At 39.4% G+C, this 22,740-nt stretch overlaps 1 protein-coding gene across 3 annotated transcripts; it reads right to left on the bottom strand.

Moving 5' to 3' along the window:
• Positions 1-682: 682 nt before the first annotated feature.
• On the bottom strand, positions 683-22,725 carry pld2 (phospholipase D2). 3 transcript variants are annotated; one of them, XM_084373488.1, is made up of 24 exons: positions 22,265-22,725; positions 15,676-15,836; positions 15,431-15,558; positions 13,650-13,792; positions 13,405-13,498; positions 13,054-13,119; positions 12,865-12,923; positions 12,519-12,764; positions 12,266-12,409; positions 12,087-12,170; positions 11,888-11,966; positions 11,664-11,774; positions 11,357-11,566; positions 10,691-10,847; positions 10,471-10,589; positions 9,786-9,899; positions 6,884-6,988; positions 6,309-6,397; positions 5,981-6,094; positions 5,475-5,521; positions 5,055-5,189; positions 3,976-4,129; positions 3,684-3,801; positions 683-3,566 (listed from the first exon to the last, which is right to left on the bottom strand). In XM_084373488.1, the coding sequence occupies exons 2-24, from the start codon at positions 15,806-15,808 to the stop codon at positions 3,342-3,344; spliced, it is 2,874 nt and encodes a 957-aa protein (XP_084229614.1). In that variant the 5' UTR covers positions 15,809-15,836; positions 22,265-22,725; the 3' UTR covers positions 683-3,341. The 3 variants fall into 3 exon arrangements, with proteins under 3 accessions (XP_084229614.1, XP_084229613.1, XP_084229612.1); XM_084373487.1 differs by having other exon boundaries at positions 15,676-15,839; positions 22,265-22,724; XM_084373486.1 differs by lacking the exon at positions 22,265-22,725 and adding an exon at positions 18,045-18,127 and having other exon boundaries at positions 15,676-15,839.
• Between the last annotated feature and the right edge of the window lie 15 nt (positions 22,726-22,740).

Genomic DNA, 22,740 nt, shown 5'->3' with positions numbered 1-22,740 from the left:
TAAAATGACTCATGTGTCTTTTGTCACCTCATATCAGCTTAGAGTGCTTCCTGTTTTTGTTTTTGCCCTCATGTGTCTTCCACTCTTACAGCTCTATGCTATACTAATTTTTTCCATTAAGGCAGGCCTACCTTATCTCCAACAGATCAAGATGCTTGTCAATAATACATGATTCACTTCCAAAGCTGTTCACCAGGAGCTCAAGAGGATAATCAGGTTTGTCATAAGAAAACTGAAGCTACTATATGGCAATAACCTGAGGATCGCAATGGAGTTGTAATAAACATTTTAGTATTTGTAAAAATTGACTTCATTTCATTTTTGTGGTAAATAATGTACACTTCCTGTAAAATGTTCAGTCTCTGTGTTCAAGTCTCCAATTTGTTCTCTGAAAAAACATTTTTATTATCTAAGAATATACAAACAGCAAAGGATGTTGCAGTAACTTACATGAATAGTGATAGTAGTGGTTTAGTAGATTTAGTACAATAACAGAGAATTGTTTTTCTCTTGCAAATTGTCCCTAGATGATATCAGTTTTCTGGCAGTGAGCAATTTTTATTGATAAAAAAAACAAAAAAAAACACACCTAAACAGACACTATTGTCAAGATCTTAGGAACATCATGAATATCATTATTATCTATGTAATATTTTAAGTAGACATACCATAGCATAAAATGTATCCTTACTTTCATACTTGATATTTAATTGTCTTTAAACATGTTTATATATTTACTCACAATCATTACAATTACAATTATACTTTAGTCTTATAGAAAGACTACATGGGAAGTTTGCTATTTTGAAGAACCATTTTGACTAATTGACATTTGTTAAATCAAAGCTAATTTAAAAATCCATTAAAAAAAAAGAAGTTTCATGAGGAAACAAGAGAAGTAACATACGTTTAAGTATAAGTTCTTCACAATTGTTCTCAAGCAGTTCGGCAAGAATATTCATTATCTCTCTACCCCTGAGTGTTAGTAACTTATACATCAGCAACTTTAAGGTAATGACCTACATCTACGGATTTGCATACACACAGGCTTTCACATGGTGAATGTTAGGGATTATAGGGATGAGTTAAAAACACAAAATTAGAATATTAATAATATATACATACAAATATACTGGTAATGCTGTTCATTGGTCTCGTAAAAATAAAATTCATGATAGAAACAGTATAAGGTCACTTCTCAGTACATCACAGACAGTTCAGCAGAATCTTTAAACAACGAATATCCCTCAAGGCGACCATTTTGTGCTGTATTCCCAGCTTCTAGTGTGCAAGGGCTCATGGTGTTTTTTTTAATATCCTCCAAAGGAAAGTCTGGATCATTCTGAAGTCAGCAATGCATAATTTCTAAACACAGATGGTTTTTACTCGCTCCTCTGTAAAAGGTGCTGCATGTTGGGCAAGATGGTGATCATGTGGGACACTCGTCGTCTGTCACATTCACAGACAAGTTTGCAAAGAAACAACTTATGAGGCAGTCTGTACAATTTTACTGGCTCAAACACAATTTGAGCCAATCTGTCAACATGCAGGTCTCTTTCAAATAGATGGGACGAGGTTTTTTTTCCCAACTTGCATCATCCGATGAGAACACCTCCGAAAGGCTAAGAATATAAAACATTAGGTCCAGAGGCACTGCATGCTGCCTATTGATGCTTCTCTGCTGGTTGCTGTCTAAAAGCTTTGGCACGACACCGGTGTTTTACAAAGGCACTGATAAAACGTGTGCTATGTAAGAAACCTTCAAACATGTAAAAATGCTTGAAGTAAAATAGTTTAGCCCAAGTGTTCAATGTCGGGTTAAAGAATTAATATTTTCCCCTCATCTTGGTCAAACTCCATTCCTGTCATCCATCTCTTACAACTAAGGATCGTAGAACATTTTGTTACTGCATAAAAATAACCCAAGTCCAGTTTCTCTACACAAGGAATGTTACATCTTCTTTTACACTCTTTTGAATTATTACATGATATTTCCAAATCAGTTGTTGCCAGTCTACATCCGCCACCTATGCTACATATTTGTCTAATGCAAGACTTTTTCAGATTGCTCAATAATAGTCACTCAGTTCCTTATGGCTCAGTAAAGGGAATTAACAGGTGTCAAGAGAGTAACTGATTTGGTTTTACATCAAACTAAACCTAAAAATATTATCTCAAAATGTGTCTTGATTATGGGAATTGCAGCATGAACAAAAGCCACATTATATCACTTCTCAGTTACAGTGTTATGGCTGAATGTAATGTGTCTAAACAATTGCCAAGGACGTTAACATAGTATAGATATGGAAAACATTCATGGCACCTGGATACAGAATTGTAAAGCCCACATGGAAATATGCAATGGTCAAACAGTCTGTGTCTCTGCTTCACGCAGCTTTTTCAAAGCCAAGTGGATAGTCGAATGTTCTGTTCTCGACTGCTGACAAATAATAATTCACTTGGTTGTCATGGTGACTTAAAAAAAAAAAAGCAACAATTAACGGTAAATCAACATAACACCCTTGAATTATCTTGTCCTCCTTTTTCTTTCCCTCCCACACTTTTCCCACCTGATCATTTATCCGAAACTATTAAAAATGACTGACTTCCGGAGAAAAAACTGCCAGTCCTCTTTCAACATATCACCTTCTATCTCCCGCTTCGCCATCCTGATTTAGTAACTTATCCCTCTTATCGGTACTCTCCCTTCTCTGCCCCATCCAGTCTTTATTTCAGCTACGATCCAGTCATCTCTTTATATCCCGTCACCATAACAACCACAATGTTCTGACAGATTTGCTGGCACTGCAGCGAGAGGTGAAGCCTCAGAGGGAGAGAGTGAGAGCGAGCGAGCGTGAGAGAGAGAGAGTGAGAGCGAGCGTGAGAGAGAGAGACAGAGAGAGAGACAGAGAGAGCCACCCACCCACCCAAAAACCTTGCACCAATAACTGTACACTATGTTCCCAGATCATGTGAGATGCTTGATTTCCAATACAACATCGCCATCCTCTCCTGACTCATACATTCATGTCGTGTTGCAGACTCTGCCATTGTGAATAAACTGGCCTGTGCATGTTCATGTACTGTTCTAACAGATAGTCATCATAAAATCTAGATTTCAGTGGTTATGTTTCGAGTATGCCATTGTCAGTAAAAAAGACAATATAAAAACATCAATGAGTAACAAATAAATTGTGTTAAAGTGATGTCTTTCCCTCACCAATGGAGTGCCAGTGCTCTAACTGTGCTGAACATTAGGTGAACTGGACCTACAGGAAGGAGAATGTGGTGCAGCAGCCCTGTAGCTGTGACGTAGTGGTCTGATCTGGGCTGATCTGCGGTTATGTCCACAGCCCTACAGGAGCCATGCCTTCTTTAGTGGCCAGTGGAGGCAGCAGGTTTTCCTCACACAGGAACTTCAGGGGGAAGTAGACCAACAGACCTCGGACGGCCTTCAGCTCCTCTATGGCCTGCTCCGGGTCGGTGTCGCAGAGGCGTTCCTCGGCAGAGTAATCTTTCAGCTCCCGCATGTTGTGCACAGAGTCGAAGGGCAGACATTTGAAGACCTGCATCGAGAACACAGGAGGGGTGAGAAAACTGAAACTACACATTTCAGCTGTAGGGAATAAGCTCTAAATGTAATGAGTTACTGTATGATACACCATTTCTGCTTTAGATTATACCTTGTCATAAATGGTGGCATTCAGTTTAGCAGCTGCGTTCCAGGACAAGAAGAAGAAATCGTCGCTGATTGGATCATCAACATTGATACTGGGGTCTGAAGAAGCTCCAACAAGAACACTGGAAGGGAAAATAAGTAATGGCCATAAGTTTAGCAGTAACAGTGTATTCAAACAACAAAAAGGCTCTGTTCCTGTAGACCGTCACAATATGGTTCTTATCAGTTCTTAAGCAAAAAGGAAACTATATAGGTTTTTGATAAGATGGGTAATAAACTACACATTTTGTCCTGACCTGAAGCACTCTTTGCGCAGAGCGAGTGTGAGAGGTCCTGCCTGGTACTCCTCCCCTCCCATGACCGATGGTACCCGCTCTTCATCTTCCACAAACACGGCCATCTCGCTGTCTCTACTGCCCAGCATGCTGCGGTCATTGATGTTGGCTGATCCTGGAGCACACGTGGAAAGCACAAGCGTTTACGATCTGTCCTTTCAGAGGCATCATTCTTGTCAAACCAGCATTTATGGAGCAATTATCAGAAGGAAATAATGAATGATATTGAAAGTATTCTGTAGAGGAAATTCAACCTTGGCACACAGAACATTTTAATCTAGTTTAACAATCAAAATTGTGCTTTAAAGTTACGATCCCTCAGATGTGAGTCCTGGCTGCATTTATGATGAATAATTGCCATCAACGCTAATTTGTTTACATTTCCTGTCATTGCCTCGCAATAAAACCCACCTGTTTTACCGGTTAAATGAGCAGCAGTTAAAAAAGTAGTATCTGCATTAGAGTAACAGTGAGACTTTATGTCAATAAAGTAAAATTGCAAACATTAACACTGGACTACATGCATCCATTATTTTCTGTGAATCCCTTGTGCGTGTAACGGCCATTTTAATCCAGTACGGAAATGGCGGACCCCGCCACTAAGAATGTAATACTATAAAATAATTACAAAAGTTGCAAATACATTGCATGCCTTGCTGAAAAAAAATTACATAAAATCAAAAATGGGGTTTGATTAAATAGGTAAATGAAATACCTATATTAACGAGAGAATCTTCTTTCCTATTAGTGCAGTTTTTAAAAATTCATATTCTGTCATTAACCACTTGATCTACTGCCCTCCACCACTGTTTGTTAACTTGCATATATTTAATTTGACCACAGGTGTATCTGTCGGTTTTTAATGGTGTTAATATGTACTGATGTGATTTCATAGTTTCATTAGAAGCATAGAGTACATTATAATACATCAGTTTAAATATTTCAACAGGAGTCTGCACTCCTGTCAAGCAAGTCTCAGTGCTGTGGAGGGGGATAAGCTATTTTGCCATGGCGCTCGATGATGATTCAAGGTGACTCACCAATGATATAGCAGCGGTCGTCAGCAATTAGGGTCTTGCTGTGAACATAGATGAGCTCTGTGACGAGCGACTCGGAGAGTTGAGAGTGTGTTCTGAGACCGCAGAGTGTGATGTATTCTGTCCACTTGTCCTCAACTGGGGAGGAAAACCCGGATCACATTATTCACAAGAGACAACACAGAAATAGAGTGAAGATTTATTATTATCTCACACTGACATGTAGCCTGTCAAAATAGATGTGAAAAGAAGATGTACAAGTAAAGGATGAAAAGGGATACTGGGCAGATACCTAGTACCAGTGGCTTCAGTTTAAAGGAGCAAAGTGAGGAGAAAGAAAGACACACGTCAGAGAAGAAACAGGTGGAATTATGTCACTACTGTGATTTTTTTGTTGAAATGCGATAGATGCCGAAAACTCACCTTCACGAAGTCTTGACAGGATGGAGTGCTCTCCTCGGCACATGGTCCTTAGACATTAAAATTACATTTAAAATGATAGGACAATGACATAACAAAAAATAATAGAAAGAATTAAACATTTATGATGGAGAAACACCTGTGTACTTGTATAACAAAGTAATGGAATAAACCCTCAACTTTTGTATTTAGTACGTAAATAGAATAGATAGGTCTATAAGGACTATATTGGCAACATGCACTGAAACAAAACAAAATAAATATGTCGTAACAGTCTCTGAAAGGGTCTCAAGGACACGAAACATGTGATCCAAATAATTTAAGCACAAAAGCAAGTCAGTGACAGAGCTGAAGAAAATCTATTTCAACTACAACTCCACATGATTGGAAACATGACTGAGCTTGATGAAAGTTCAGAGGTTGACTTTTCCCATGGCTGTCATAAGTTGTTGTGTTTGTTCTGGTCTGTGGGCTGAGTGAAGAAGGTAATGGGAGGAAAAGGTTCTCACCTGTAAGTGAAGTGCAGAATAGCTTGGATGGCATTTCCACCTCCTGCGCTGATGTCTCCCTCAAACCCAGGAAGCAGAGGAATCACCACAAACACCCTGTACTTCTTCTGCTCTCTGCAATAAGACACAATGTCAACATGCACACTGTTAACAAGTGGACTTTTCCTTTCACTCATATTTCTATTCATTTTCATATTATGTTTCACTTAAAATGGACATATTTTGAGCACAGGTTTCATGAATGGGTGCTTTATAGCTTCAAGGTTAAAGAATGTGTGTATAAAAAATGAAGCGCCACATAAATCTGGCTACTATACTCAAACCAGACCTGTGTGCACGCAAGATTCGGTTCACAATTGCATCACCGATCCCATTGTGGACGGTCTTTCCATCAGCACAGCTGATGAAGAACTGGTTCTGAGGGCAGAGAGAAAGCAGATGGTGGCTCGGCATGAGGCGAGGGCTAAAACAGGTTAGGTAGGTAGCTGGCAAGGCAGGGACAGAGCTGAGATTGCATTCAGACTCATGAATCCTCATGATTAGACACACAAATATGAAATTAATGAGTCAAATGGTGCGTAAATAAGTAAGAATCACATGCTGAAACATCAGAAATAAAGTTAGAGGGCAGTATACTTCAATTAAAGAGTCCCATCTTAGGTGTTGATACTAAAACGTTACAAGGTTACAATGACAGTTTTTGCCATGCCTGCCCTTTAATGTATCAGTTCTATCATGAGGAGGACTATGGGAGCCTAACACATGGCAGACTCAAATGGTTTAAACGGGATTTGACTGTTTACTTGTTGATATAGAACATATATACAACTTGTTATAACTAAGCTCATTCTACACTAAAAAGACACATATTTGTCTGTAACCAACGGTGCATTCCTGTGTTACCTCGATGTAGACGTAGTGCTCGCTATTCTCGATGGTGTGGACGTAGGCGTTATGGATCGAGCTTTCACACGTTCCGGTGGACCAACGATCAGCAGAGCGCAACACCTGTAAAATTATATTTATGGTGAATAATTTCACCACATTTCAAATGAAATATCCTACAGTTTTGCCTTTCCTACAGTTTCAGCCCAGTGTTGTGGAAGCTAATTTGGAAGAACTACAGCAAAGCTACCCAAAGGAGAAATCTAATTTGGCTAACTTAAGCTACTTAAATGGACTAAATAGTAAATGGACTGTACCTATACAGAACCTTTCTAGTCTTCTAGTCTCTAGGCAACCACTCAAAGCGCTTTACAGCTCATGTCAGCATTCACCCATTCACACACACATTCATACACTGGTGGCAGAGGCTACCATGCCACTGCTCAGCAAGAGCGGTAACCATTCACCAGCCCCCAGAAGCAATTTAGGGTTCAGTCTCTTGCCCACCGACATCATCCAACCACCGACCTTTTGACTGGTGGTGGACCCCTCTCCCTGCTGAGCCACAGGCGGTCCTCAGAAAAAGCAGTTCAAACTACTTCAACTTGCACGTATCATAAAAAAAATATTTTAAAATGTTTATAATCCAAAAACAGTCACATGCTAGCAAAAAATGCCACTCAGTTGAATTCATAGCAAAAAGTGACGACTTGCTCACAGGTCATACATATATATCAAATATCCCACTATTGCAAAATGTAGTTAAACTACTACAGTTTTGAAGTGTCTTTCAACTCTTAATTGTTTTACACTTTATATAAATACAGTATATTATAAGTAATTTTTTAAAGCTTCAGCTGCATTTTATACTTGCAACAAAAAGAAACCTGAAACTGCTTTTAAGTTTTTTTAACTTCTACTTCACTTGCACTTTGTAAGCTCTATCATAGTATGACAACTGAGGCAAGTCCCTGAAGCCTAAATAAGGGATCAACAACACCTGATAGGAAAGCTAGGGCATAATAGAGAGTGAGCGCTGGTTAGGGTTACAGGCCACCGCCCGTGATAGAATAAGAAAACAGGCAAAGCAAAAGCTATTGTTACCCAGCACTCACTGTAGGAACACTTCAGAGCCATAGCATATGATATTCAAAGAGAATGGACCACATTTCCCATGAAGCCTGTTGCAAAAAAGATACTACCACTTGTCGTCCCTCCTCGTTTTTGGCAGGGCATTTGTTTTCTCTGGCTTTACTAAACAGGACAAACATGTTGGAAGTGATTTTTCTCCACAGGCTTCACTCTTGTTCCACCATCTGCCATTGCAAAAAACACCACTTGAAAAGCCAGAACAGTGTCTCTTTGTTGTACTGGAGAGAAATCCATCTGATTTCCTGCTACATCTGACTTGGTGTCACACAATGTAAAGCGCAGTGCTGAAGCCAGTGGGGCTTTCAATCCTCCTGGCAATGGTGTTGTTTGTTTACAGTAATTACATTTCACTAATTCCTCTAAATTAACACAGAGGTGACCAGCAGTGTGATTTCTTTTATGAATGCAAAGTGTGTGAATGTACCGAACGGCCACTTTAAAGATCCATAAATACTTCTGTGTTGTCATCATGTGTGTAAAAGGTCGATTCTCTATGCAGCACAGGTATCTGGCGGTCTCTAGTGTGAAGCCTATCTCTGCCGTTCTCTTTAATGTTTGCTGAGCTTGTTTCACAACTGGTAACTGTTCTCCGGCAAAGCTGCCGCCCACGGTGAATAGAGAGAGAGTCTGATCACGTGGGAACAGCTTTGGTATAAGAGACGGTATGTTCTGTATGTGTGAAGGCTAAAAAGCATGTTATCCCAAATAACTGCATCTGGCAGTGTTGTGAGTTCTATACCAAGAAAAGCACTATAACTTACAACAACAACAGGCAAAGACAATCTCTATACTTTCATCTGGCTCAAAGGCATGTTTCCAATCATGTCGGGTTATAGATGATATAGATATATTCAGATCACTGTCACTACCTCCCATTTGTGCTAAAATGATATAGATCACATATTTCATGTCCTTGAAACCTTTTCATAGACTGTTTATACCTATATATTTATTACATTATTTAGACTTTAAAGGGACAGTTCACCCCAAAATCAAAATAACATCTTCTTCCTCTTGCCTGCAGTGCTATTTATCCATTTAGATTGTTGTGGTGTGAGTTGCCGAATTTTGGAGGTATCGGCCGTGCAGATTTCTGCCTCTCTCTAATATAATGGAACTAGATGACACTCGCCCACACGCCCAAAGCGCCACTGTGCAGAAGGAAGCACCTACTCATGGACGAAAGGCTAGCTAACTTGTCTAACTCAGCTAGCTAACTTTACACCTTGCCAAGGAAAACGAACATGACAGCCTCTCATCCTTGAGTAAATGCATTTCCTTCTGTACAGTGATACAGTTGGCGGGTGTAGTTTGGTGGAAAGAAAATAGTTCCCACATAGAATTGCTCACAACAAGGTCAAGGAAATCCATCCAAGGAAATCAAGATAATCCATCTTGACTAACTGGTCAAGATTTCTGGAAAGAGACATTGCTGCTGAATTTTTTTAATGTATTTCTGGTGCTTTGAGCACCACAAGCCGAGCGCCACTTGGTTCTATTATGATCAAGAGAAGGCAGTAATCTCTGAAGCTTGGCAACTCACACAAAAACAATCTAGATGGAATAATAGCACAACAGGTAAGAGGAAAAATATGTGTTTTTGATTTTGGGTGAACTGTCCCTTTATATAGCATTACTTAGCATGCACATTGTCCATTATTAACTGATTGTAAGATTTACATAACTGTTTTTTTCTGTTTTCCTAATGACATAAAGCATTTTGCACAGATAGTGACTTGATCTTTCGTGAATGTGTGTGCATAAATACCTGCACTTTAGCCTTCGTGGACCCAGGCACAGTGTATGACAGCGAGTCGGCAGTACAGTGAGACTTGGTGAGAAGGTAAGGGTAGAACTCGTCCTTGTACTTGTTTTTGAAGATCTAGAGAAGACAAAACGAATGAATGGAAGCCAGATTTTTGACCTTCCTTTAACTCATGTTTCCTACAGAAGCATCGTCTAAAAGTTAAAATAAGATTATCTTACTACTAACTACCTGAGACAAATTGTTGTAGTTGCAGCTAATTAACCAAAGAGGTTAGCATAACATAACATATTAGAGAATGTGGACAAAGGCCTACAAATTCCAACAGGGCCATAGCAGATTTCCTTAGCTCTATGTGATGACAATATGAACAAATATTAACTTTTGTTCAATTTTAATTATAATGAGAAGAAGACACTTTATTTAATTAGCGCTTTTCATGATACTCAAAGACACTTTACATTATCACATTTTAAAAAGGAACAACACATTTAGAACAAGTGGAAAACATTTTTTTACTTTGATTAGACCTTCAACTGACTGCTTCGGAAGATTCATTTGTAAAGCTGATTTCAGCAGAGCACTCATGCTCCAGTCTCTTAAACAATGAGGAACACCATGCTAACAAAACATTGAAAATAAAACTCAGGTACAGTTGCTTTATAAAGACACAACAGTCGAGTCTTACCTTGGTGAAGTTCCAGCGCTGGATAAAGTGGCGGGCTACATCTCTGGCAGCATGGCCATGAACGGCTGCAGACAGATCACGCCACGGCATGCGAGGAACTTGAGTACGGTCAATGTTATCTGAAAGAGTATCAAAAGCGATCCTTTGAGCTCTGCATACACAGCCTCTCTGTGTATCTGCATGAGTGCATGTGATACTGAAGGAGATTTAGATAATATACCTTCAAACGGTTTGTCCAGTTGGACCCAGTCTTTCCTGATGAAGTTGCTGTAGTCTTTGCCAAGCCACAGTTTAGTGTTGCCAGTCAGATTATCAGGCTCCTGCTCTGCTTGTGTGTCTGGATCTGACGGTTTTGGACCATCAGCCACACCATTGTCCTGATAGACAGAGACATGTGACATATTTAAAGCACACTGGTTCATGACCTCCTGTAAAGGGCTTTTTAAGAGTCAAATTCAGGCACTTTTCAAGCATTTTCAGGGCATCTTAATCAAAAGCCAAAGCCTTTATCATCAAATCTAAACTGCTACTGTAGATACAATAGTAAAACAAAAAAAACTTTTGTTCTATACCTTTATATTCAAAGCAATCAATGTTTACTGTGACTTTGTTTTGGTTACCAGCTGCTGCCAAGACACATACAAATATGATGAAGGGTTCGTTTTATTTAAAACAATTAGAGATTTTGGTTCGCTTGTGAAGATGAACCACCAGATTATGTTGAATATTCACCAATTTTCAAGGCGGCTAGTTAATTCCAAGCAAATTCCTGATATACTGGCTATGAGTGAGCATTTTCCAAAATTTCCAAACTTTGTATGAACCCTGTAAACATTTCCGTGCTTCATCGTTGACAATTGAAAGACTAAACAGAACATTTTCTTACTACTGTATCTCCTTTGGGCTCCTCCTCGGTTACACCGTTGGCCATCTCTTTCAAACCCAGATCGGTTAGCCGGTAGTGGCTGTCATCCCACCTCCCAAAGGCCAGGTCAATCCCCCCTACAAAGGCTACTGTTTGGTCAATGGCCACCATCTTTTCATGGTGAGCCCACAGGAACACCACAGACGACACGTGGTCAGGGTGTCGCATCACCTGATGGTCAATGGGGGATGGAGTCAATGTTAAAACATGAGACAATGCCTCTGTTAATTGCATAGTCGTAGCTTGTATATCAAATCAAAAAACAGACCTTGATGTTTGGGTGCATATTCATAAGAGTCCTCTTGCTGTGCTCGCTATTGATGCCGAGTGCCAGCTCCACCTCTTTGTACAGCAGAATGCACACTTTGACTCCTTGTTCCTGCAGGAAAAGGTTCAAAGAGACAAAAATGATCAGCACTGATAATGTGAAATTTAAGTTTTAATTAATTTAAATTGACTAAAAGAAAAGAACAAGACAGGGAGAATCATTACTGCTTTGCGTTTGAGTATCTCATCCAGGCGCCAGTAGTTCTCAGTTGCTGGTCTCTTTAGGAACACTTCAGGGCTGAGCCTACGAGGAAGGACAAATATCATTGACATTATCAATACACTTTATATGTAGCTTAAATATATCAATGGAGCAACCTCTGTTTGCTAAAATTAAGCATCTTCATCACCACATTACACTTACCACCAATCTGTGATGAAGATTTCATCCCTGGCTTGTTCGAGAGCATCTGCCAGGTCTGCAAAGTAGCCTTTCCCATTCACATACCTTCGAACAACGATCATGAACCATAAAATGTTAGTAAATGAGAATGAAACCTGTAGACAGAAGGATGTAACTCTCAGTAACACTACATATCTTACCATTTAGTGAGTGTGTTCTCGCGTGGTGGTGCGAACCCATCAAAGCGCTGTACTTTGAGGAAGTCACAGGTTTCTGCAAGCCGGTTGATTTCATGACTCCACCAATGAGCCTGTCTGTAGCTGCTGCACTTGATGATCAGACTCCTGAACAAAAAACAAACAGGCCAGGCATGCATCACAAACACAAAATAACCACAGGCATAAATCATACTCTGGAGCTGTCAGTGCGTAGGCAAACACTTAGGTAACCTACCGAGTGAAGTTCTCGATGCAGACTCCATATTTGGTGTCTGTGTAAGCCGAGCCCACTTTCACTTTGAACTCCGGGTCAAAGAGCAGCACAAAGTTGATCCTGCCGTTGTCTCGGTTCATATACATCAGGAAGGAGTCTTTCACTACCAACCAGCGCCGTGACCAGCGGAAACAGAACTGATGATGGCCAATGCAATTCAGACCTTGGATCCGATGGCCCCCCGACCTCTTGAAGATTGGTCCCTCCCTGAGATAAGTTGACACATAAAAATTGCACAATAAAAATCTATCACACGCCTTATGATTTACTTTTCCTCGTGTCTCATACACTTAAAACGTTTGCTTACAGGCCTTTGGGTCCCAGATCGGTGACGAAGGAGAGAGCACCGACAGAGAGGAACTCCAGCTGAAAGAGAAGGAGATGAGAAAATGTTATTATGCTTCATGACATCCACTTTGTGTGTGTGTGTGTGTGTGTGTGTGTGTGTGTGTGTGTGTGTGTGTGTGTGTGTGTGTCTTTGTTTTGAAGCTGTTACCATGCTGTGATCATTCTTGCAAAACACATTCTCCAGCAGGCCATTCAGGTACTCCTCGAGGTATTTCTGCAGTAGAAAAGCAGTTTATAGTTTTACATTTTTCATCACACAACAGTCAGTTAAGTCATGTGCAAGAGCTGTTGTGTAGAGCTAATTTGTTACAATATATTCATGATATAATTCAAAAACTATTATTATTTACACTAAAGATCCCTTTTTAAAATACTTTTTTTCTTTATATGTAGTTCTGAAAGTACACCAATCTTCTTGAAATAAAATGTATTATATAATTTAAAAATAAAAGTATGTACTGTATATATTACATATGTATTGGATTGGTTTGTTTGATACCATTTTACTGGAGGTCCTTCTGGTTCGTTCAGTCCCGTGCAAGCTGGGCATTTCCTCTGACATGGCTCTCAGCTGCTGCCTCTCCTTTGAAAACCTTTGAGAGAAAATTTGAATATTCAAACAACTGAATACTGACCATGATAAATTCAATGCAACCTGAGAGATGCACGGATTGGATCACGCATCCCTAAGAGAGATTGAGAGGTTTATTTACATGGTTACGACAAACAGGCCTGTACACCGACCTTCCGATGGGCAGCAGGTGAATCATCATCTTGTGCTTGTAAAGGTCTCGATGCAGCTCCTGGAAGTGCTTGTACTTCCTCTTCACTGTCCAGTGGAAGTGGCCGTGTGTTAACCGCACTGTGTACAGGGTGCCTACATGGACCTGGAGGGGTATTATTGAAAGGATGTAAAAGCATGTTCAAAGTTCTAGTTTTGATGAAAATCAAAGGACAGAACAGCAGGATTTTAAACTGTTATTTCACCCTTTATTACCAAAACCTTTATCTAATGAGCCTGGGTATTATTTTCATAGTTTTTTGCTTTCCTTCTTATCAGTTATGGACACATTTTTCCTCTATTTTTTGTTGGGTAACACCACTAGCCACAACTTTACCTCAATGCCCGATAAGTGAACAGGTCAGGAAGCCAGACGGTTTTATCTCTAAAGAACTTCTTTAAGAGTTAGAAATGAAAGTTAACACACCAAAAGCGTCAATTATACTGTAGCTGTCCACTGCCCTATAAACCTGCATATAGTGAGTGCAGCGGATCAGGGTTGAACTGTAGTTCTTCCAGACCTAATGGGCACTTATACTGAACAGTTTTAGTAACATTTTCTTTACAATAGTAGTTAAGAGAATATTGTTAGCATGCGGACTTGTTACGAACACAATCACATGGGGATATTTCTAGGTTACCAATTCCCCTGACATGAATGTCTTTGGACTGTTGGAGAAACAAATGGAGAACTAAGACAGAGGACGGACATAAAAACTGACTGAGCTACTATTTTTCTCAGCTGTTACCAATTAGTGCACATTCTTTCGTGAGTGACCTAAAAAGTGCAACGTGTGGTGCTTCTCTGGTTCCACGCTGGATACCATTACGCATGATCTTGTTTGTTTATGTAAATACCCATTATATATGTAGCATGATCGATACAATACTGGAATAACAATCTTTGGATAGCAAGACAGCAACACATAATACAATGATCCTTTTAGTAAGAACACACAGTACACATTGCTGGTTAAGTAAATGTCACTGAACAGACACCAACACATTTTTAATAATGTCAGTGGTTACTGCAGCCATAGGTTGAAAGCATTGTTACTTTCCATACTATAGAATGTGCACATCAATTCAAATCACACTGTATTGAGAGAGGATCGAAGTATCGTTACTTTTGACAGCCTTAATGTGTCGAAGTTATAAAGTGTGCTCCTGATAACTCACATACTTTGTGAAATGAGGCCCCTGCCTGCAGTAAAACCTGGCATCCCTGAAACACCCTCTTCCTCAGATGCTCTCAACACTATACTTACCAGTTTATACTTAAACTCAACACAAAGAATCTTAACATGTCATTTTCAGTCTACTTCTCTATCTGAACTACAACAGGCTAATACAACAGCTGAGCCTGCTGGATTAAAACAAGTAGCAGTTCAATATGACCAATCATCACAATAAAAACCACAATAATGCTGAGTAAAGTGTGATATGCATATTTCACTGCTTTCAAAGTTTCAATGTGACAAAGTGTCATCATGGTAAAGGGCAGTCAAGTTTAACTTCAAGGGGTTTTCAGCCAGGATTGAAAAAAACACTGAAATCAGACATTAAAAAGTGATCACAAGTCTGACGTTTAACTGTAGAAACCGGTTTCACGTGATCATAAAGAGTGACTAATAAAGTTAACGTGTCATCTGAAGCTTTCTATAAATATCACAATCCTTTACAAACACCAAGAGAGAGAATATAATTGATTTTCTAGATACATAATAAAAATAAACTTATGTACCTTTGAGCGAGTCGTGTATTTCTCTGTGTTGTCCACTCTGCATGTAATGGGAATGCCAGGTATTAGGTAAGGTATACCCTGCTCCTTTAGTTCAGGAAGATGGTGCACCACAAGGAAAGGACGACCCTCTGTGATTTGGGAGATTAAATCATTTCAATTACATTTTTATGATACAGCTATTACAGTTTCAATGGGCAGCCCATACCTTTAAGTTAATGTATTCATAAAAGGGACTGCTTTCTTACCACTGCTGGACATGAGCCCATCTAGCTCGTCTGGACTCAGATCATGGAGGTCTTTCATGTAACGCCGTCTGCCCAGGTTTTGGGCTGTTGAGCTTTGAGCCACTGGCTCAATCACATCCTCTGGACTGGCCATCGCACGGTTGTTACAAATGCCAGCTGCCCTGCTTCAAAGACAAAAAACAAAAGATAAGGGGGGTTTACATTTCCAGTCCAGAGTTTGCACACCTTCTCACCACTAAGCATACATAATGTGCACCACAGTGGTATGCATGAGAAAAGTAGTGATCACACAAACGTGAAACTGCGACCAATCTCTTCATAAAGACCACAGCAGATTGAGATTTTAGAGCACTGAACTTGAAGTTCACATCAACATCAGACAAACAACAAAGTGCTTTATTGTTCCAGTAAAGGCAAAAGTGCCACAGTCTGCAGGAAGCAGGACAACTCATAACAACCACCCAATAGACTGAATGTTTAAGGTGTCAGCTGCATTAAATAATAAGATTATATTTTCTGTACAATGGTTTCATAATGCCTGATTGAAGATTCTGTTTACAATAAACTAATACAGGGCTCAAAAGTAGCACCAGCCAAATGCTGTTAAAATATGAAAATGGCTAGTAAATTTACTGCACTCACCAGCCAAAACAAAAACCAGTGGCGATGTATTGTATGGCTGGCAACATTTGACCATTCACTCGCCGTTCCGTAGTGGACAAAAAGTTAATTTTGCACTGTCCATCTTTACTGGCAGCGCTTGTCAGCGTGTATGCTAGTGTAGCTAAAGTTCAGAGGGCTGTTAGCAACTTTCATGTATCAATTCCACTGCACTGTTCATCGATATATTATGTTTTAAAACATGTCATGGCATAAGTCATTTTAAAGTCTCTCTTTTGCTATCTGAAGCAATTTATTTATGGATAACATGCTTATAGTAATCATTTAATTGAGGAAAAGTAGTAGTGCTTTTGGTGGTGCCAGTACTACTATAATGAGTATTTAGGCCTGTCACGATAATTACATTTGTTGAATGATATATTGTCCCCGAAATAATTGAAACAAACGATAGCATCGTCATGTTAAGACCATTTTATTCCACTGGCAAAATGAGAATATAATAGCATAATAATGCTAGTACACCCTTTCAAAGGGAAATTACTTTTAATTCTTAAAAAATATTCATACATTTGTATTGGAATGTAAAATAAATACCAAAATGTCCTAAATAAATAAAACATAAATAAAGTAAAACCACACAACCAAAAAAATACATAAAATGCAGTTAAAAACGATAAATACAGTTTTTAAAAATTGCACCTAAATAAATATTAAACATTTGGCACATGGGCATAGTTATTCATTCCTCAAAAGGCATCATACTGCCAATACAGTTTATGAGTCCTGACTTGAACCCCATCGAGAACATGTGGATATGAAACAAGTCCGTGCCAGAAAGCCAACAAATTTAGTTGAACTTCACCGATTCTGTCAAGAGGAGCGGTTAAAAATTCAGCCAGAGGCCTGCCAGAACCAAATATTAGAATTACTAATGTATATTTTTGAGCCAGCAGATTTGGTCACATTATCAGAGGACCCATAATAAATTCAGATTTGAAGCAAACTTCATGAATGTTTTTTTGTGACAAGGGAGTATGTGTTCCTCTCATTTCTTAGCAGAAAAATGAGAGCTATAGAAATCAATGGAAGTGAAGACTGCCATGAAATACATTTTCTTTAGTGTATGTAAACTTTTGACTGATAAGTTGATAAGACACGTACAATAAGTTGATAGCGTAATTATCATGACAGGCCTAGTGGTATTTTGTGCAGATGTGGGTGTGTTCAGATTATCTTTGATGCAATAAAAATGTGTTTCTTCCAGTACGTTTTAGTGCCATAGTTTGATGATTACCAGGATAATCTAAGATGAAATCTTCATACCATCCCATGCCTAGTTGCATAATCAGCAGCCACAGCAGTACTTGCATTAGTTGTGTTAGTATCAGCAGCTGCGGTGTCAGTTGCATTAGCTGTACTGAGTAGCAGTAGCGACAGTAACACTTGTAGGAGTAATAGTAGTTGTAAAGGCAGCAGCGATACAATAATTAAGACAATACAAGCAAGAATATTTATAATATATTTATATATAATTAATAATAATACAGCACAGTCTGGAGATACAGTTAGTGTCTGAGGAAGCCGAAGAGTTAGTGAAACAATCAGCAGTCAAGCAGGTTTCTGCTAATCCTTGAGGAAAGCAACATATCACACCAGTCAACAACAGACTGGGTAATGTCAGAAGTACCACTGATAAAATGCCACAAACAGAGAGCATTCATACACTGCAGGCGTCTTGTGCTGTTTACCTTTTGATCAGATCATCGACATTGCGACATATGAGAAGTCGAGGAGACAGCAACCGGTGAGAGAAAGTGTGTGTGTGTGTGTGTGTGTGTGTGTGTGTGTGTGTGTGTGTGTGTGTGTGTGTGTGTGTGTAAACCTTTTTGTATAGTGTGCTGGTAGGCATTTCAATGAATGGCTGAATGTTTCCTGGGAAACAAGTAAAAGGAGGGTGTGTGTGTATGTGTGTGTGAAGAGAAAGAGAGAGAGAGAGAGAGAGAGAGAGAGAGAGAGAGATATTGAAAATTGAAAGCACCCAGTAATGTGAGGCAGTAATAGTTTCAGAAAACAATTGAGCAAATTTCAATGCTTAATTTTAAAAAATACCTGTAACAACCATTTGTACTATGTAACACATTACTTTTTGTTTAACTGCAGCGGCAGCATTATCGCTGAACTTGCCTTGTTGCACTTCTACTAACACGTATAACTGAAACTTCCTAATATTAGTGCTGGAGCTCTGGGTCGAGATGTGTGACACTTGTCAGCACTACATTGAATAAACGTCAGCCAGTTAGAAAGGTTTGAGAAGTGCTTGCAAAAATGATGTCACATGGATTATACAGAGAAGGAAAAGAATCAAAAAACGTGAACAAACCAAGGCTTCACGGAAGCTAAAACCGACTTTAATAACTTTAATTTTGTGCATATAGGCGCATGTAAAATCAACTTTATGCTGCCTTTCCAGAGTGTTTCCCATCTGCACCCAGCATGCAGGAGCAACTACACAAGAGCCTGAATGATGGGTGGGTACTTCACCTGTACTGTACGAGCCAAAGGCTATTGGCAGCATCTAAAGACTCAAGGAGTGGCAATAAAAACAGACTGGAATGAAACAATCACCAGTCATTGTAAACACATAAATCTCATTACAAATGTTTTGTGGTTGTTTTTGTTATGGCACTCTAAGGTGACCACAAATCGAAAATGTTTCCTCCCAGATTCCTTGCTGATGTACTGTAACTTATCACAGCCTGGAGCCAAGTTCAAAACATCAACAGAGAGTTTTTGGGAAACTTCTGGATCTTTTGAGAAGCTACAAGGCGCTAAATCTAGAGCTGCAACAGTTAAAGGTGCAAAAAGTGATTCTGGAGAAAAATAGGTGATCGTTGAGTCTCACTGATGCTGTGTGTACTGTAGGTCGTGCCAGCCCCCAACTAAAAACATCAGTATGTGACAACCTGGAGATGACACTTAACAATTAACCATCTTACATATCACACTTTCAATCAATTAGCTGTGAACTATTAAATTAATCGGCAACTATTTTGATAATGGATGGATCGATTTGAGTAATTTCTAAAGAAAGAAACAAAATTCTCTGATTCACACTAATTAAATGTGTTCACTGCTTTGTGTTTACTTTACTACTCTATGACAGTAAACTGTATGTATTTAGGATGTGGACAAAACAAGACATTTGAGGACATCATGTTGGGCTTTGGGAAACATTGATCAACATTTTTCACCATTGTCACAATTTATAGACCAAAAACTAATTTGAGGCAGTAATAGTTTCAGAAAACAACTGAGCAAATTTCAATGCTTAATGTTAAAAAAAACTGTTACAACCATAAGCACTTTATAACACATTACTTTTTGTTTCACTGCAGCATTATCACTGAACTTGCCTTGTTGCACTTCTGCTTACACCTATGACCAAAACTTCCTAATATCAGTGGTGGAGCTCTGGGTCGAGATGTGTGACACTTGTCAGCACTACATTGAATAAACGTCAGCCAGATAGAAAGGTTTCAGAAGTGCTTGCAAAAATGATGTCGCATGGATTATACAGAGGAGGAAAAGAATCACAAACATGTCAACAAACCAAGGCTTCACAGAAGCTAAAACCGACTTTAATTTTGTGCATATATGCACGTTAAATCAAAAGTATGCTGCCTTTCCAGAGTGTTTCCCATCTGTCTATGACAGTAAACTGTATGTATTTAGGATGTGGACAAAACAAGCCATTTGAGGACGTCATGTTGGTCTTTGGGAAACATTGATCGACTCTTTTCACCATTGTTACAATTTATAGACCAAAAAACGAATTGATTGGTTAAGGAAAACAATGGAAAGCTTAATCAACATTACTTTGAAAATCAGCCCTCAGTGCAGCACGGATGCTTCCAGTTCTGCAATAAATTTGCTTTTTAAAAGTAATCCATCACAAAGGATGGACATGAGAAGAGCATTTACAGCTATAGTTTGCTGGATTTTCCTTAAAAAAAACAAAAAACGAATTGACTCATAGCTGCTTTTTGTTGGCAAAACAGTATTTTTCCAAATAGGCTCTTTGGTCTGTTAAATGCAATGAAGACTAAGTTTTTCCCTGATCCATCTTTACTGTCAGATGAAAGGCAGAGATAATGAGCAGTACCCTGGCATGCATGATAAAAACCGAATACAATCAAATAAAAAGATGAAGTCAATATCTTCATATGGACCACAGCCAACTGAGATTATCCAGAGATAATATACTTTTACTCTATGACCTGATAAGATCTTTTTGTTTTTTGCTTTTTGGTGTAACTGTTTTGTCTTCACTATTCACTCAGTCCTCCACAACAGAGGCCAAACTGCCATCTATCACTGCAAGCCACACCTTACACAACAAATAGTCACATGAATGTAAATCTGTGTGTGTGGATCAGTGGTGCTGGATGAGGTATAGTACCACTTTATGCCGCGAGTAGCAGTGACTGACAAGGCCATGAGAGATTTAAAGCCCCTTTGTGAAGAATTTGAAGATTTCAGACTTAGATAACTGACTGACACGAAGGGAATACAGATGGTGACAGAGAGAGATACCGAAAATGATCAAGCAATGCACAGACTAACCCGTTTTCATTGTGATTGTCTATTTTTTCAACAAACAAAAAGCTACACCACCATCATAATTAAAGTTTCTATAATAACATGAAAGATATAGGGGCTTTCAAGAGCGACTTTACACCAGCTGAAGATTTTGTTGTTACTGCTAACCAGATCTCTAATAGTTGTTCTCACGTTGCTGCAGTGATGTAGAGGTGCACTCAGGGTGTGGTTAGTACACCTTTACATCATTGCTGGGTTACAGGTGAAACTGAGCACCTCTGACAATGCATCACAGAGGATGTCATTAATACTGTTGCATAGTGGATTGTTTCCATCACAAAACGTGCTCCATTTAATTTATTTAGCCATTTTTTCACAAGCCACCATGACAAGACTTAGCGGAGATCTGAATATGACCTAATTCATTTATTGTTATAATTGATCTGAGTTATAAAATGGTAATGAATCTAAGTGACTGCTCTGTTTGCACATTCTTGTAGGGGCAACATGGTACAAGCACTGCAACACAGATTAAAGGATTATCTTGACCTAGACTTGAGTTTATGTTCCCAGCTATAAGGGAAAGTTATGATCTTTAACAGAAAACATACAGTCCTTCATGGGGCCTTTAAAGACAGCAGAACATTTGGCACCAGACCCTGAAACGTGCCAAATGACAATTGACAGGATCTGAGTGTGTCATAAATTCCTACATGACTAAAACAACAGTGCTGCTGAGTCAACTCCTGCTGCGCTGGTCCCCAGCGGATTTCCCCAAATGTGCACAATTGTCGCCTAAAAGAAGGAGTTTTCCCCTCACTGATACAACGTTTGACGACATTATTAACCCCTTTCAAGTAAACATACTATAGTTTTGTAAAGTTTAAGACACGCATTTGGAGACAAACACGCACGTTTTTGAGAGTTGGTGTAAGTTTGGATAACGTGGTGGATGTGTGGCGTGCTGCTCCACCAGGACACGTTTTCTATATATTATATGTATGAGCCACTTTGTTAAATGGAGCTGTAAAGTCGTATTTTAAAAAACCTGAACATCAAGGTTTACTCGCTGTGGAGGTTGAAAATGCTGAAGGCTCAAGTTTTCTCGTCTCCACCCATCCCCTGGTTTCATACAGCGGCGCACGTCACAACGAAAACTACACCTGAATTAAAATTAAATAAATAAATAAGTACGCCACAAATGTGACAACGCTACTGAACGTACACATGACCCCGGCATTGTGGTGGTGTCCGTGCCTCAGGGATGTTAAATATGCTGCTGGGCAGTCTTCGGTCGGCAATGCTGCGACAGCTCACACGCACACACAGGAGAGAAATATGCGTCAAAGTTAGGCCTAAAAATACTTACTCTCACTTCAAGCAGCACCGCGGCTCAGCATACACAGATATCCCAACCGTTAAACAGGAAGATGACACGTAAATCCAGCTTAAAAGTACTGTTTCATCGTTTTCCAGCCAGAGGACCTCATTTGTATTCCCCGTAGGTGATGTGCACTTAAGTCCCTCCCATCGGGTGTCCAGTGGGACAGTATGGAGGAAAAGAGAAAGTCAGGAAATGTCTCCAAGTGTCGCAGTTTTGTCGCCAGAGGCAGGTGGTGCCCTGCATATTAATTCTCGTCTTTTTACTGGCATTGTGTTTCATTTGTTTTTACTAAATCAAGAGGTTTTATGGTCAGTTGTGTAGTAAAATAGTGCAGATGCCCGTGCAGGAAGCCGATAAACGGGTAGGATGAGATAAATGGCTGTTGGTGTGGATAAGGGTCTGCCTGCGCTGCCACGACACGACAACATGAACTTTTGTTTTCAGGGGACAAGACAAGTCCA

This window comes from Pagrus pagrus, assembly GCF_965226575.1.
Source record: "Pagrus pagrus genome assembly, chromosome: 14".
NCBI lineage: Eukaryota > Metazoa > Chordata > Actinopteri > Spariformes > Sparidae > Pagrus > Pagrus pagrus.
Note: the sequence above shows the minus strand (reverse complement) of the source record. Positions and strands in the feature narration are given on the sequence as shown.

Bases quoted from the DNA above. Each gene is read 5' to 3' on its own strand.
- pld2 (XM_084373488.1), bottom strand. From the start codon at position 15,808: ATGGCCAGTCCAGAGGATGTGATTGAGCCAGTGGCTCAAAGCTCAACA. The intron at 11,567-11,663 runs GTCTGTTTTTTG...ATTGACCATCAG, and splicing joins ATATGCACCCAAACATCAAG to GTGATGCGACACCCTGACCA. The intron at 3,802-3,975 runs GTCAGGACAAAA...TTTCCCTTCCAG, and splicing joins CTGCGCAAAGAGTGCTTCAG to TGTTCTTGTTGGAGCTTCTT.